This window comes from Rutilus rutilus (genome assembly GCF_951802725.1).
Source record: "Rutilus rutilus genome assembly, chromosome: 23".
Classification (NCBI taxonomy): Eukaryota; Metazoa; Chordata; class Actinopteri; order Cypriniformes; family Leuciscidae; genus Rutilus; species Rutilus rutilus.
In genome coordinates, this window is record NC_140233.1 from 11,189,923 (window position 1) to 11,206,435 (window position 16,513).

Here is a 16,513-nt window from a genome sequence, read left to right on the forward strand (position 1 = left end):
GTTCATGTTTATTCATTATGCATTGATTTCATCAGATTTTTAGGCATGCCTGAAGGTGATATAAGTTGCATTGTATTCATTTTAAGTTTAGTACCTCTTTGTAACTATTGTTTTTGAATGTCATGTTTTTTAAGAGTTGCTCTCTTGGTTGCCAGAAGTAAAAGTCTTAAAAAAAAATAATAAAAAAAGACTCAGAAGTTTTGAATTTAAAACACAACACACTTTTTATTGGGTAAATGCATTTGAAATGCCTTCAGAAGAAGGTATCATATGCTAAAAGATAGGCATCATTGTACAAGTAGAGTTTCCCATCAACAGGATTGAAGTTCAGATTTGCTATTCCAGCAGAAACCTTCTCAAAAGCCAAAGATAGAGTGTTTATCTCTTTGCCAGTGGTTGTATCAAAGGCATAAAACACCTCTTCTTGGTAAGTATTAACATAGCGTGTAGCGTACAGGACCCCGCACACCATAAACGTGCTGGTGACGGACCTCTTAAAGAGATGTGTCTTCCAGGTGTGGGTGATATTGAGCTCCTGCGGGTCTAAGCGACTCACAACAATGTTGCCGTGGTTCTCCTCGGTGGCGTATATCACCCACACGGCGTCTTGGTCAGCCTCCAGGTCGATGTCTGTCCAGTCACGGCAGCTGTAGTAGCAGAAAGGGAACTTGTTGTTGATTCCGGCATCATCCAGTTTCATACGTTTGGTTGTTTTTGTCGTAATGTTGAAGCTGCAGATTTCAGCAGTGCTGTAGCATTGGTAATATACAGTATTGTCGTACAGTATAGTGCCAGAGCCCTGAACAGCATTTTTGTCACTGTAGGATGGTGCTATCTGTTCATCTTTGTAGTTCCTATTGGCCATGAAGTCTTCATGCGAGTTGTACACCCTGATTGTGTGCCCATGCTTGTGTCCACTCACCAGACAGTGTTCCCAATAACGTTCCTGATTGGTTAGTAGGGCATCACGGCCCCAAGCACCAGAAACATAAGATTTGCTGATGGAGTTGAGCTTGGTGACACTTGGAGAACTTATTCTGGTCATGATGCGCTGATGACAAGTGCCTGGAAGTAATTGTAGTAACACAGTTCAAGCTTTTTCTTAATTTGTTAGAACCTTTTTGGACCTTAGTAATTCAGAAAATGCCATTTGAAAGCAATTATGTTTCTGTATCCTATTCCTTCAGAAAAAAAATTTCACAAATAGCAATGTACTCACTTCTGAAATTGTTTGGTATGGTCTTGCAAGTCTGTGCTCGGTTGTTGAGGTCACGTAGCCTCTTCTTCATGGTCTCCAGGTTGAAGAAATCATCTTTGTACATCCTCTGAATATCATTTTTTGCCTCATTTAACTGAGAACAACACAGATGGTATCATTAAACTGTTGTCTCATTTACTATTATGTATTGTTTAAATAGTTATATCATCACCTTTAACTTGAGATTGATTTAAAACACTGATCACAAGAGAAAAGAGTTTAGAAATGTTTATGTGTTGCAATGTCTACCTCATTTAACAAGTTATGTGTCTCCTTGTTGGGGTTCTGCAAGTGTGATTCATTAACAGATTGATGGATTTCCTCAAGTTCTTGGATTAGCTGTCGCAGGGGGAGAGCGTTGTACAGTCCGCTTGTGTGAAGGTAATTAAATACTTTCAGACGGGCTGTGATGTTCTGAAGAGTGGCTCTCATTAACGGCAGTTCTGCATCTGTGTTATTCAACTGGAAGTCACCTCAGATAGTTAATTGATATTGCCTAAGTTCAAGATTCTTCTCACTTGTAATGAAAAACGTCTAAAAATCATTGCAGCGTCCATTTAGTTATAAAGAAGCTTAACTGATACCTTACCTTTTCCTCAAATTCATTCAGGTTCTCCTCACAGTTCTGGACCTGTTTTGTGACTTCCACAAACCGTACAGCGGGAAAAGTCCAGATGGAGCTGTTTATTTTACACAAACATGAATCGGTCTTCTGTTGACCTGGAACTCTCTGAGCCTCGACAGTCGCCTTATGTACAAATACAATCAGATGTCATACATACACAAGTGAAGAGTTCAGATGCAAAAACCTCTAAGTGCCATCTGAAATTTTCTTCTACAATGACCATTTTTATAAAGCTTGTATATTTAAGTTCAGTAATTTCACTTAAATGACAATTAATAGGTCATTTGCATTGCCATTTAAGTGGAATTGTTGAACCTAAATATACGAGCTTGATTAAAAAGATCATTCTAGAAGAAAATTTCAGATGGCACTTAGAGGCTTTTGCATCTGAATTCTTAAAGTTCTCTCATATTTTCTTATTTTTCAGAGATGTAAGAATTGTAGAAACCTGTGAGCTAATTCAAGACACAAAGAGAAAACTTACGATGACTGTGAGGAGCAGCAGGTAGATGAACATGTCGACTGAATGGGCTGAAAGACTAAAGATCTGCTTTAAACCACCACTAAAACACTATGACGCAATTTTAGTTATGCCAATTAGCAGTTTTGGTGGTCTGTTGAAGGGGATGTGAAAATTGCACATATGGCTCATTTAAGAAATTCAGGAAGAAATTTAGTTGAGAAATGTGGGGAAATTCTACCACAAGTTCCCCCCCAAAAAATTTTCAGCCCCAGTTCATCATAAATTTTATGCAAAGATCTGCACTTTTATTATATGATGAAGGCTGAAAGCTGGTTTCAGTACTGCATGATATTGAAATGACAAAAATTACAGAAACACAGTCTCTTAGTTTTTGTTTTAAACTTTTTTCTTATGTCAGTACAATATTACAAGAACTGTAAATACATGTATTTTAAATTATGAAGATTTCAAGAAAAACAGGAATTAATGAAGAGTTTTTAACTTTTTATTCTCATGCCAGCTAAATCTGGTATTCTGCTTACAGTCAGTATTGTTGATATTAGGATTAATTTTGTGTATATACTTAATTCTTATATTCCTAAATCAAGCAATTTAACACAAGAAAAAAGCTATTTCAAAGCTCAATTTGAATATTATATATACTGATAATAATAATAATTATATATATATACATACACTCACCTAAAGGATTATTAGGAACACCATACTAATACTGTGTTTGACCCCCTTTCGCCTTCAGAACTGCCTTAATTCTACGTGGCATTGATTCAACAAGGTGCTGAAAGCATTCTTTAGAAATGTTGGCCCATATTGATAGGATAGCATCTTGCAGTTGATGGAGATTTGTGGGATGCACATCCAGGGCACGAAGCTCCCGTTCCACCACATCCCAAAGATGCTCTATTGGGTTGAGATCTGGTGACTGTGGGGGCCATTTTAGTACAGTGAACTCATTGTCATGTTCAAGAAACCAATTTGAAACGATTCGAGCTTTGTGACATGGTGCATTATCCTGCTGGAAGTAGCCATCAGAGGATGGGTACATGGTGATCATAAAGGGATGGACATGGTCAGAAACAATGCTCAGGTAGGCCGTGGCATTTAAACGATGCCCAATTGGCACTAAGGGGCCTAAAGTGTGCCAAGAAAACATCCCCCACACCATTACACCACCACCACCAGCCTGCACAGTGGTAACAAGGCATGATGGATCCATGTTCTCATTCTGTTTACGCCAAATTCTGACTCTACCATCTGAATGTCTCAACAGAAATCGAGACTCATCAGACCAGGCAACATCTTCATCACAGTCTTCAACTGTCCAATTTTGGTGAGCTCGTGCAAATTGTAGCCTCTTTTTCCTATTTGTAGTGGAGATGAGTGGTACCCGGTGGGGTCTTCTGCTGTTGTAGCCCATCCGCCTCAAGGTTGTGCGTGTTGTGGCTTCACAAATGCTTTGCTGCATACCTCGGTTGTAACGAGTGGTTATTTCAGTCAAAGTTGCTCTTCTATCAGCTTGAATCAGTCGGCCCATTCTCCTCTGACCTCTAGCATCAACAAGGCATTTTCGCCCACAGGGCTGCCGCATACTGGATGTTTTTCCCTTTTCACACCATTCTTTGTAAACCCTAGAAATGGTTGTGCGTGAAAATCCCAGTAACTGAGCAGATTGTGAAATACTCAGACCGGCCCGTCTGGCACCAACAACCATGCCACGCTCAAAATTGCTTAAATCACCTTTCTTTCCCATTCTGACATTCAGTTTGGAGTTCAGGAGATTGTCTTGACCAGGACCACACCCCTAAATGCATTGAAGCAACTGCCATGTGATTGGTTGATTAGATAATTGCATTAATGAGAAATTGAACAGGTGTTCCAAATAATCCTTTAGGTGAGTGTATATATATATATATGAAGACCTCCGATGCAAAAGCCTCTAAAAGCCACCCATGTCAAAAATGAGATAATAATATTGAGTGAATGCTCTCAACACATAATATACATTCATCAAACACTTTCACTTCAAACTCACTAAATCCCAGCCTCAGCCCATTCAGAAATGTCGGTACTTAGATTGAAACCTACTGAAAAAAATGATTCATTGACTAGTTGAATTTACTAAAAGAAATTATGTTAATTGGATCCACATAATTGATTTTAGCTACATTTAAACAAATGCATTACGTTGAACTAAGTTCAACTTGATGCATTTGTTTAAATGTAGCTAAAATCAATTGCGTGGAACCACTTTTGATAATTTTTTTTAGTAAATTCAATGATTTCAGTAAATTCATTGAATTTTCTAAATGTTTTTATCGTAAGTGGTTCCACGCAATTGATTTTAGCTACATTTAAACAAATGCATCAAGTTGAACTTAGTTGAACTTTAGTGTGGAACCAATTAACATTTTTTTTTTTAGTAAATTCTACTAAGTCAATAAATCATTTTTTTTCAGTGTACAAGGTATACAGCAAACCTATATAGGAGCCTGATAAAAATGTTCATATTAAAGAAAAACGTTAGACGGACTTAGAGGCTTTTGCATCTGAAGTCTTCATAATGTGTATTATTATTATTATTATTATTAGCAGTATATATAATATTCAAACTGAGCTTTGAAATAGCTTTTTATATATACAGTATATAAAACCCTTTGCAAACCCTTTTGCAATCTCAAAGTATTTGCAGGATCAGGTGATGAACTTCCTTATTTCATAATTTTTCTCATGTCAGCACTGTTGACTTACTGACCAATCCTGGGTTTGTGGCTTTAAATCTCTGCTTCTGTCTTTTTATTCTCAAGGCTACTGGATCCCAGTCATTCCCAACTCAAACATGAGTCAGTCAAACATGTTCATTTTGATGGTCATCATTCCTCTAATTTTATCACAGGTAAAATGTAACTGTCCTTTTATTAACATTATTCTTTTTTACATTGTTTCTGACACTATTTTTCAAAAAAGTGTTTAGCAAATTTAGTTTAGGTGTAATTTTGCTTGTATGTTGGAGTTAATTATGTTATGTAATAACCCTGTTATTCCGTCTCCACAGTCAACGAGAGGGAAGGACTGTGTGTGTGAGCTGCAAAATTCTGATCCTGCTTTTCCTGAGAATAAACTCAAGAACGTTGAGTTCACGTCTTCAAAATGCATAGGGAACATCACTTCAGAAAAGGTATAAAAATATCAAAACATAGTATTGTGATTTTTATGATTGCAAATCAGTCATGTAAGTTAAAAACTAATTTTACAGTTTGCCATATAATTCTATACAATCTGTTATTAAAGCAAAATTGTGTTCTGTTCAAATGTGTGCAGATGACAGAGATTGACAGGCTTGTGTTGGGTCTACAACATCGTATCTGGCAGCTTCTGGACAATGTGTCCATGCTGGAAAAAGAAGACAATGGAAATCTGTATGCATCCGTGTCTCTACGCATTATTGAATTAGAGTTAGCGGAGATTCAAGAACTTCTGGATAAACTCAACAGGACCACCAACAATTACCAGCTGCTCAGTGGAGAGACTGCAGCAGAGGTGAGTTTATCTTTTACATTTCTATTACAATTCTAAGCAATGTGTTTATTTCTAAGAGTCAAATTAATTCCTAATCAAAGCTGATCATTTTCAGTACGTGTACAAAAAAGATCAAAATATCAAACATATTGTTTCGTAGTCATATTAGGTGTCGCAGAACATGATAATTTTCAAAATGTATAACATTAAATGAAATGTTTAAAATAATTAAATGTTTATTTAAAAAAAATGTAAACATTTGATTTAAATCAAGCATTTAAATACAGTGTATTTAAATTACTTTTAAATATTTAATTCATTTGTTTTTATTTTTTATTCTTTTCTGCAGTGTTTTGCATTATGCACAAATTTATGTCAGACCAATAGAAAAAATATTAATATTAATTAATCAAATAGATCTTAAATAGATTTTTAAGTAATCTATTTATTTATTTATTTTTTACTTTTCAGGTCCACAATTCCTCAATGCTATTTCACTGGGACATTTCGTGAATTATGTGCATTTTGCTTATTCTTATTTAAACCTTCATTCCTACAGCTTCAGGATATGGAGGAAACGATGGTGGAGCTGGAGAAGTTTGACCACACACAGGTGATGGTGAAAGAGCGAGAGAACCAGCGTGTTAAGAGGGACCTGGACTGGTGCAAAGATGTGCTCAATAGTACAACACCAGCTCCTACACTTTCCCCAGGCATGTATAAACTTACGTAGCCACAGCTACACCCCTGTGTTAAAGTATTAGACTTACATATTTGCTTTATTTTTAGGTCACTGTGGTCTGGGCCGCATGGTCAATGTTTCAGGACCTAGAACATATTCCCTCACTGTGTATGGAACATCCTACACTTTCGGTGCTTGGGGTCGAGATGCAAAGCCGGCTCCAGGAGACGAGAACAAGTACTGGCTCGTGGTTCTGTCAAGTAGTAATGTACATGGCAACTTTATCCGCCAGTATAGTAGTATGAGTACTATTACATTGGGTATAGGACCAACAGATACCTATATATCAAGCTCCAACCCCACAACAAACACAATTCAGGGGCCAAACATGGTCATGTACGGCAATGCGCTCTATTATAACTGTTACAACACATACTCCGTCTGTCAGTTCAACATGACGACTCGTTCTGTCAGTACTGTTGCTTTACCTAATGATGCAGGTTTCAACAACAAGTTTCCTTTCGCACACCTCGGCACAACATACAGCTATACAGATATGGATTTTGCCACAGATGAATCAGGCGTCTATGTTATATACGCAACCACAAGCAACTTTGGAAATGTGATGATCAGTAAAGTTGAGACTAGTAACCCTCCTGTTTTGAACCAAACATGGTCCACTTCTCTTCACAAAAGGACTGTCACAAACACCTTCATGGTGTGCGGTGTGCTTTATGCTACTCGTTACCTAGATAAAGAAATAGAAGAGATCTTTTACTCTTATGACACCAAAACCAACGAAGAGCGATACGATTTGAAAATTCACATTAAGAAGATGCAGACTAATATTAAGTATATGAATTATAACCCCAGAGATAATTTGTTGTATGTCTACAGTGATGCCTACATTTTGACATATGAAACCATGTTTCAGGAAGATCACTGAACTATACTGTTTCATGTCTTTTATTTCCCAATAAATGTAATGATTTTACACATTTCATGTGGTTCTGTAAAGGGAAAATCATTTAAATAGGCTATGTATCACATTTTGGTTGTTGAAATAAAATTTGAGTGAAAAATTTGTGTTGGTTTATTAATCTGTAATAACCCATTGCGTGCTGACACTGCCCTCTGTTGTGTGTATGCAGCGCTGTTATTTCAGTTCAACTTTTTGTTAAAAGTTGTCTTACCAGTGAAGGTGATCAAGTGACACTGATCTGCTTTCCAAGCTGATATTTCAAATTGAATCCTGAGGCAGGATAGTTCGAGGTGTCTACGATTACTTTATATAACAATAATAACAGCTGGATTTGGATTATACTATTGTGTATTTTGAACAGTGTTTGGGAAAGTAACAATGTTGCGTTACTCCCAAACAAGTAACATTACTTAGTTACTTTTTATGAAAAGGAATGCTTTACATTACTTTTGCGTTACTTTTTCCCACCTGGGCTGGGCTTTCTTTTTTGTTTTTTTAATAACAACAAAAACAGTTCTATTTTTGGCAAATGTTAAGGCCCTTTCACACCAAAAGTGAAATGAATAAGCCTCGGGCTGAAGGGTTGAAATGCATATTTACGCCTGTAGCAGCTCAAACAAACCTTTCAGCTGCTGCTGTTCTGGATTAAAGAACAATAGGATACAGTTCAACGTTCTTATTTCTAAATCTAATCTAAAGTCATTTTTGCTTATTAGTATGGTTGAATGAATTAGATCATTGAAGGTCAGCAGCAAAGACATTGCTTAATAAAGTGAGATTAAATACATAAAAGTATATTTGTGTAATTTAATACAGCTTTATAAACGTTTTGCAACACTTTATTTCTCTCAACATGGGGGCAGGAGAGCTGTCAGTTAGTGATGGGGACAAGACCGAGTCTTTGAAGGGTCGAGTCCGAGTCAAGACCGAGTCCGTTGGTTTTCAAATTCAGTCGAGTCCGAGTCAAGACCGAGTCTTTCAGGAAGCAAGTCCGAGTCAAGACCGAGTCTTTCAGGAAGCAAGTCAGAGTCAAGACCGAGTCTTTCAGGAAGCAAGTACGAGTCAAGACAGAGTCTTTCAGGAAGCAAGTCCGAGTCAAGACCGAGTCTTTCAGGAAGCAAGTCCGAGTCAAGACAGAGTCTTTCAGGAAGCAAGTCCGAGTCTTTCAGGAAGCAAGTCCGAGTCAAGACCGAGTCTTTCAGGAAGCAAGTCCGAGTCGAGACCGAGTCTTTAGGAGTCAAGACTAAGACCATAAAAACATGTCAGTTTTCATATTCATGATTTAATATCACCCCAGTTAATAATCAACAGTTAGGCCTACAGACTAAGCTAGATTGGGAATTGTTTAGAGGAGCAGTCTTAACGTCTTAATATGGACTATGCTTTTACTATCATTAAAAAAATCCCTACCACATGCATCATCTTCTGCCTATTTTTCCAAACTGCTTCAACAGTGCTGCTCTGTCATCAACATGTTAAGCCCACCCTGACTTTTTTAATCATAGTTAGGACATGCAGAGCAAATAAAAATGTTCTAGTGGTACTGTATGTGTTCTAGTGGACTAGTGATGGGGACGAGACCGCCTATGCCGAGTCCGAGTCAAGACAGAGTCTTTGAAGGGTCGAGACCGAGTCAAGACCGAGTCTTTGAAGGGTCGAGACCGAGTCAAGACCGAGTCTTTGAAGGGTCGAGTACGAGTCGAGACCGAGTCTTTGAAGGAACAAGTCCGAGTCGAGTCCGAGAAAGCAGAAATCGGTCTCGAGACCGGACTCGAGTACTACATCACTACTGTCAGTCAATAAATGTGGAAAAAGTAACTAGCGTTACTTATATGAAAAAGTAACTGAACTGTTGTAAATTGAAAAAATGTATGCGTTACTTTACTAGTTACTTGAAAAAGTTATGTGGTTACGTTACTCATGTTACTTTTAATGAGTTACACCCAACACTGATTTTGAATAGGCCTATTTATGTCATGTTTATTATTAATATTTAAATTTAGGGTTAGGTAGTTTAGTTATAAACATATAACTACCATCATACCCAATATGGCAGACCCTTTTTTGTCTATCTTCAAACTTGCACAAAAACACTTGATGTTGCAAACATTGTATAAAGCAACATTGTGGTGAGTTTGTGAGGCAAAACATTTGCCAATTCATGATTAAATAAAGATTATCGCAGTTTGCTCATGGACCTACCAAATGTGTCTACAGAGATAAGACAACACATCCTCTCTTACTTTTTCATTTGTAATTTTTCACATGATTTTTAAACGAACACATTTCATTATTCCTTTACACAAATAAAAGATCTAAGTGACAATAAAGTATGAAACTGAGAAATTCGCCATCAAATCTTCACCATTTCAGTAACATTTAGATGTTAAGAAAAGGTTGGAAATTAAAAGTAGGCTCTGTTGCAACAAATGACCTCCACCCACAGACATGAAGACGTCTCTGTCACTTTTAATATTTCACCATAATGATATGTCTTTAAAACTCTGCTGCTGCAACACAAAGTTGTTTATTCTGCGGTTTTAATGTTCATTTCCTTTAGAGATGAGTCAGTCAAATCTATTCATTTTGATGATTATTATTCATCTAAGTTTCTCTCAGGTAAGAAAAATAAAGTCACTTTACAATTACTATTGATACCTTATTTCTCAAAGTACTGTGTCTAATATATTGTAGAGTGCATTTATTGTTTGAAAGTGTTTTTATTCTTTTATTATGTATTTTTCTGTCATTTGGTCACCATAGTCTGTGAGAGGAAAAGAATGTGTGTGCGATCTAAAAAATGTAGATCCTCCTTTTCCTACGAACGAACTAACAAAAGTAGAGACCACTGCTTTACAATGCATTGAGACCATCACTTCAGAAAAGGTAGAAAAGATATTTAAATGACATCTTATTATATTTAATTAAATTGAGTTTTAAATCAAATTAAAATGTCATTAATAATGTAAATATCTGCAGATGACAGGCTTAGACATACTTGTGCTGGGTCTACAACAACGCATCAAGCAGCTGGAGGAAAACGTGATCGTGCTAGAAAAGGAGGATGACAGGAATCTATATGGAGCCGTTTCTCTACGCATCATTGAGTTAGAGATCGTCGAGATTCAGGACCTCCTCGACAAACTCAACAGGACCACCCAAAATTACCAGCGTCTCGGTGTACAGACTGCAGCTCAGGTAACTTGCTGTACAAAAAAAGTGCAACTCCATTGCAATGTAAAGCAGAGTGCGAATTACCCCACCATAATTGGGGGGTACTGCTCCTTCACTTCTTCTATGACCATCATGGTCCACTACCATATCAATCCCCACCGTGATCGCCAAGTGCAACATGTGTTGTGCAACACACATAGTCTAAACATGCGACAAACTGATAATCAGTAGGCTACAGAATATCTCATTGTTATTATATATCCAAAAGAGAACTGTTTTGATCAACTCCCAAAACTTAAGTTAAGTGCACTGAAATACCATTCTAATTACTAGTAAAAGTAATACCTTTACAAGAAGCCTATTGCCTATTTCAGGGTTTTTCCTGGCTCAAAATGAGGCAGAGGTGGTAAAATCATAATAATGTATTTTAATAATAAGCAAAGTAAATGTGTATTTTTTTGTAGATCATCATATAGCCTAATGTGTTTCCCACGTTTTTTTTGTTGGTGGAGCTTGGTATCTCTAGGGGGGTCCGGGGGCATGCAAAAAGAAAATTTTGTACATTTTAAAGATAAATTCATTAATCTGGTGCACTTTGAGTCACCCGAATCCACTATTCAAAATAAATAATCCACCCACAAACCGCCTATATTCTTTGATTTAGATATCTGCATCTGATCATCATATTACAATTATTCAAATTCTTAGTGTTAAGCATGATAATATGGTAACATATCACACTGAAGTAGGCTGATTTAAAATGAACATTTATTTTATGATACTTTATGAAACTAGCGTTTTGTCATTTAACGTTGACACTTGCTTGAGAAGTTGAAGTCGTTCTCTATCTCCGTTGCTTCTAGTCACGGTGGTTAAAAATGGTACGGCCCACAATAGGGGTGTCTGAAATCGCTTTACATTAAAATGTTCCTACAGTGAAAATAGGAGTTGACTTGTATTGTAACTGTAATTATATTTTTTCACAATATCAGAAAAATTATCTGACCCCCCCAAAACTGATATTTCTGTCCCTTTGGGGGGTTATTCGAACTATGATGTAAAGTATTTTCTTTCCAAGAAAAAGCACTAAAATAATAATCACAAATAGAAAACAAAAATCATGTAAGTAGTTTTAATTATAAATGTAAATAACAGAAATACAACTTAAGTCAATATACATAACATAAAACACAACAACCTCAAAGTAACAATCTCATAAATAAATAAAAACATCATAAATATTATATAATATAGGTAAAACGTCACAATAAATTCTGTTTTGTTAACATTAGTTAATGCATTATCTAACATTAACTAACAATGAGCAATATATTTTTAAAGCATTTATTAATCTTTGTTAATGTTATTAAGTAAAAAAAAAAATATATATATATATTCGTTGTTTATGTTAGTTCACAGTGCATTAACTAATATTAACAAATGCAGCTTTTGATTTTAATAATCTATTACTAAATATTAACATTTACAAAGAATTATAAATGCTGTAGAAGTATTGTTCATTGTTAGTTCATGTTAACTAATGTTAACAAACTAAACCTTAGTGTTACCATGATGTAGATCTTCAAATAGAGGTCAGATAGCAATGTAAAAGAAAATGACTTTTTAAATAAAAATATGTCAATATAAATTGCCTTAAACCTGGAAATGTTCCACTACGCACATCTGACACTAATGTTAATTAAATGTAGATGATAGATGATGGGGCATTTTTGCTGTAAAAAAATAAAAATAATAATAATTCCTAACTTGTTTTTTAACTGCCCAAATTTTTATTTTTCACCCTTTCGTAGCTTGAAGATATGAAAAACACAATGGTGGAGTTGGAGAAGTTTGACAAAATGCAAGTAATTAAGAAATATAGAGAGAGCCGCATCAAGAAGAACTTGGAACAGTGCAAAGAAGAGCTCAAGTCTACAGCAGCACCTCCTACAGTTTCCTCAGGTACGCTAAAGTCCCCAATAGTCCCAATTTTTCAGTGGTACATTACACAGTTTTTCTTCTGTTTGTAGCCCGCTGTGGTCTGGGCCGTGTGGTCAGTGTGGCGGGACCTAGAACGTATTCCCTCACGGTCTACAGCACCTCCTATACTTATGGTGCTTGGGGTCGAGATGCAAAGCCGGCTCCAGGAGGCGAGAACAAGTACTGGCTGGTGGTGCTGTCAAGTAGTAATGTATATGGCTACTTTGTCCGCCAGTATAGTACCTTGAGTACTCTTTTATTAGGTATAGGACCAACAGATACCTATATATCAAGCTCCAACCCCACAACAAACACAATTCAGGGGCCAAACATGGTCATGTACGGCAATGCGCTCTACTATAACTGTTACTACACATACTCCGTCTGTCAGTTTAACATGACGACTCGTTCTGTCAGTACTGTTGCTTTACCTAAAGATGCAGGTTTCAACAACAAGTTTCCTTTCGCACACCTCGGCACAACATACACTTATACAGATTTGGATTTTGCCACAGATGAATCAGGCGTCTATGTTATATACGCAACCACAAGCAACTTTGGAAATGTGGTGATCAGTAAAGTTGAGACTAGTAACCCTCCTGTTTTGAACCAAACATGGTCCACTTCTCTTTACAAAGGGACTGTCACAAACACCTTCATGGTGTGCGGTGTGCTTTATGCTACTCGTTACCTAGATAAAGAAATAGAAGAGATCTTTTACTCTTATGACACCAGGACAAAAGAAGAGCGCTTTGATTTGAAAATTAATATTAAGAAGATGCAGACTAATATTCAGTTTCTAAACTATGATCCCAGAGATCATCTGCTGTATGTCTACAGTGAAGCCTACATTCTAACTTACGAGCTCATCTTTCAGTAAGTCTCCAATGAACTTGAACAATGAACTTGTAATCAATCGCTATAGAAACAAATGGAGACAAACAAGGCAGCAAAGGAAACAAAGGCAAGTCAAGTCACCTTCATTTAAGTTAAGTTTAGTTTATTGTCCTTTCGGAAATTCAAAAATACGAAAGTACCTTACAAAATACAACAGACATCAACAACATCCCTCTCGCAAAAGCAAAATCACTGTCAAATATGTCATTTATATAGCACTTTTGACAATACAGATTGTTTAAAGCAGCTTTACAGTGATAATAGGAAATTAATGCAACAAAGATTGTTTTGGCTGTACAGCAGCTCTAGAAGAAAGTCTTAGTCTAGCTTAAGTAAGTTTTTAATTTATTACATTTTCATTGTTATTAACTTAGTTTTCAACTGAAACCGAAAACCTTTAATGCTGTTCATTTACACGACAATGGCGTTGTGGTGGCCTGAGAACGCAAACTTTGAAATAGATTTCAAAGTGCAAGTTAATTAAAGCGAAAAGCTTTAATTAAAGCGATACCATTATCATCTCTGTGTAAACTTCAAAAACGTGAATCTGTGAAAACAATGATGGCATGTACATGCGTATTATGTGTTTAGTCTATAGGCATGCGATGATTCCAAAAAGTCCACATAGTAAAAGATATGTCATTGCAGTCAAGAGCACAAAATATTGTTGATATAGTCACAATATACCATCATCTGTGATCATCACTTACCTGTTTGTGATTGCTGTTCAATAAACCACTGTGTTGTCACCGATCCACCTCTTTCTATGTCTGCTATCTTCTAACAGAATGGAATCCATATTGGATTTTTCAGCAGGTTACTCAAATGGTTTGGCCATGGGACTCACATTTCCCTATGATTATTAAGCCACAACTCAATTTTACATAATTTCTAAATGTATATATTATTAAATACATATATAATACTGTCTATTTAAATTGAAAATATTAAATAGCAGTCCCAAACAAGCTTTTGTTAATACAATAAAGTTAGTCAGTTGGTAGGAGCTAATGTACCACAGTCATTAAAAAAACTATGCAAAAATAACACAAAGTGAAAATGAAGTGGCATTGTTACCATGATAATAGATACACAATACTACAGTGAACTGAACTCCATAGAATGAACTCCATACCTGCAAGCAAATCCTTCCCACCTCCCACCAAACTCACAACATACCAGTTAAGTAATTCATACTTTTTTAGTAAGAACTTAATAATTGACAGCATAACTACGATGTTGCATGCTAGTAATTTCTGGATCCGACAGCATCAGTTTGATAAATGTTTGAAAATTCTTGAGTAAGAAACATGGGGGGAACAGAATCCGACCGCAAACAATTCAGCTGTCGGAATCCGTTCCCCCACCCTTATGATGAGAGATGTTGATGTAGTGGCTTAAAAGATGCTGATTTTATTCCATGTGTGGATGGAGTTTAACCAGCAACAACGCCAAAAAAATCATCTTTAAACTGTTGCTGGTTAAGCTCCATCTACACACAGAATAGAATCAGTATCTTTTAAACCACTACATCAACATCTCTCATCATAGGGGTGGGGGAATCTTTTAAAGGAGTAGTTCACTTTAAAATGAAAATTACCTCATGATTTACTTAACCTCAAGCCATAGGTGTATATGACTTACAGACGAATACATTCGGAGTTATATTAAAAAATATCCTGGCTCTTCCAAGCTTGATATTGGCAGTGAATTGCTACCAACAGTTTGAAGCTCAAAAAAGTGAACCCATCCATCTTAAACAAACTCCACATGGCTTCGGGGGGTTAATAAAGGCCTTCTGAAGCAAAGCGATGAGTTTGTGTAAGAATCATATTCCTATTTAACATGTTACAAAGTAAAATTGTTCCTATTTAACATGTTACAAAGTAAAATTCCCCTCCTTGAACTGCCACCTTACCGTGGTGGAGGGGTTTGAGTACCCGAATGACCCTAGGAGCTATATGCCCCTGGTAGGGTCTCCCAAGGCAAACAGGTGACGGGTCAGACTAAGAGCGGTTCAGAAACCCTTTATGATGTCAACAAATGCAAGGACCATGGCATGGCGCAGCCGGGGCCCCACCCTGGAGCCAGGCCTGGGGTTGGGGCTTGTATGCGAGCGCCTGGTGGCCAGGCCTCCCCATAGGGTCCGGCCGGGCTCAGCCCGAAGGAGCGACTTGGGGCCGCCCTCCCGCGGGCTCACCACCTAATAAAGGGACCATAAGGGGCTGGTGCATAGTGGATACAAGCTTATTGTGTAATATTATATCTCATCACTAACCCCAATGATGAGAGATGTTGATGTATCGGCTTAAAATATGCTTATTCTATTCTGTGTGTGGATGGAGCTTAAACAGCATCAATTTGATAAATATTAGAACCTCAGTGTGTCAGAAATATGGGGGGAACAGAATCTGACGGCAAAAAAAACAGCTGTCGGAATCCGTTCCCCCACTCCCATTATGAGAGGTGTTGATGTAATGGCTTAAAAAATGCTGATTTTATTTTTGTGTGTGAATGGAGCTTAACTTGCATCAGTTTAATGAATATATTTTTTTGCCTTTTATTATGCTAGGACAGTATAGTGTCAAGAAAGTTTGACGAACCGTTACTTGAACTAATATTAGTGTAGTTCGGTGAGGCCATGGAGAAGGACTACCGGTTGGCCTCGAAGAAATTCTGGCAAACCGTCCGGCGCCTCAGGAGAGGGAAGCAGTGCCCTACCAACGCTGTTTTCAGTGGAGGTGGGCAGCTGTTGACCTCGACTGGGGATGTCATCGGACGGTGGAAGGAATACTTTGAGGATCTCCTCAATCCCACCGACACGTCTTCCATTGAGGAAGCAGAGGCTGAGGGCTCGGAGGTGTACTCCGAGAGTACTTCTCAAACTCTTTGTACAAAAACAATGTTCTCAATGC

At 37.1% G+C, this 16,513-nt stretch overlaps 3 protein-coding genes across 3 annotated transcripts; 2 read left to right on the forward strand and 1 right to left on the reverse strand.

The window, feature by feature from the left end:
* Positions 1 to 198: 198 nt before the first annotated feature.
* Positions 199 to 2,518, reverse strand: LOC311282527 (olfactomedin-like). Its single transcript, XM_084396335.1, has 5 exons — positions 2,368 to 2,518; positions 1,848 to 2,006; positions 1,508 to 1,720; positions 1,220 to 1,352; positions 199 to 1,065 (listed from the first exon to the last, which is right to left on the reverse strand). Exons 1-5 carry the CDS (start codon positions 2,398 to 2,400, stop codon positions 254 to 256), a joined length of 1,350 nt encoding a protein of 449 aa, XP_084252461.1. The 5' UTR covers positions 2,401 to 2,518; the 3' UTR covers positions 199 to 253.
* Positions 2,519 to 5,109: 2,591 nt separating this feature from the next.
* On the forward strand, positions 5,110 to 7,649 carry LOC311282528 (olfactomedin-4-like). The gene is made up of 5 exons (XM_084396336.1): positions 5,110 to 5,260; positions 5,420 to 5,542; positions 5,686 to 5,904; positions 6,443 to 6,596; positions 6,673 to 7,649. Exons 1-5 carry the CDS (start codon positions 5,204 to 5,206, stop codon positions 7,509 to 7,511), a joined length of 1,392 nt encoding a protein of 463 aa, XP_084252462.1. The 5' UTR covers positions 5,110 to 5,203; the 3' UTR covers positions 7,512 to 7,649.
* Positions 7,650 to 10,007: 2,358 nt separating this feature from the next.
* LOC311282529 (olfactomedin-4-like) lies at positions 10,008 to 14,351 on the forward strand. The gene is made up of 5 exons (XM_084396337.1): positions 10,008 to 10,166; positions 10,311 to 10,433; positions 10,527 to 10,745; positions 12,533 to 12,683; positions 12,752 to 14,351. The coding sequence occupies exons 1-5, from the start codon at positions 10,110 to 10,112 to the stop codon at positions 13,579 to 13,581; spliced, it is 1,380 nt and encodes a 459-aa protein (XP_084252463.1). The 5' UTR covers positions 10,008 to 10,109; the 3' UTR covers positions 13,582 to 14,351.
* Positions 14,352 to 16,513: the final 2,162 nt, after the last annotated feature.

Coding starts and splice junctions, on each gene's coding strand:
- LOC311282527 (XM_084396335.1), bottom strand. CDS start 2,400: ATGTTCATCTACCTGCTGCTCCTCACAGTCATC. Junction 1,353..1,507: donor CACATAACTTGTTAAATGAG/GTAGACATTGCA, acceptor TGTTGTTCTCAG/TTAAATGAGGCAAAAAATGA. Junction 1,066..1,219: donor CATACCAAACAATTTCAGAA/GTGAGTACATTG, acceptor AATTACTTCCAG/GCACTTGTCATCAGCGCATC.
- LOC311282528 (XM_084396336.1), top strand. CDS start 5,204: ATGAGTCAGTCAAACATGTTCATTTTGATGGTCATCATTCCTCTAATT. Junction 5,261..5,419: donor TTCCTCTAATTTTATCACAG/GTAAAATGTAAC, acceptor CCGTCTCCACAG/TCAACGAGAGGGAAGGACTG. Junction 5,905..6,442: donor GTGGAGAGACTGCAGCAGAG/GTGAGTTTATCT, acceptor TCATTCCTACAG/CTTCAGGATATGGAGGAAAC.
- LOC311282529 (XM_084396337.1), top strand. CDS start 10,110: ATGAGTCAGTCAAATCTATTCATTTTGATGATTATTATTCATCTAAGT. Junction 10,434..10,526: donor AGACCATCACTTCAGAAAAG/GTAGAAAAGATA, acceptor AAATATCTGCAG/ATGACAGGCTTAGACATACT. Junction 10,746..12,532: donor GTGTACAGACTGCAGCTCAG/GTAACTTGCTGT, acceptor ACCCTTTCGTAG/CTTGAAGATATGAAAAACAC.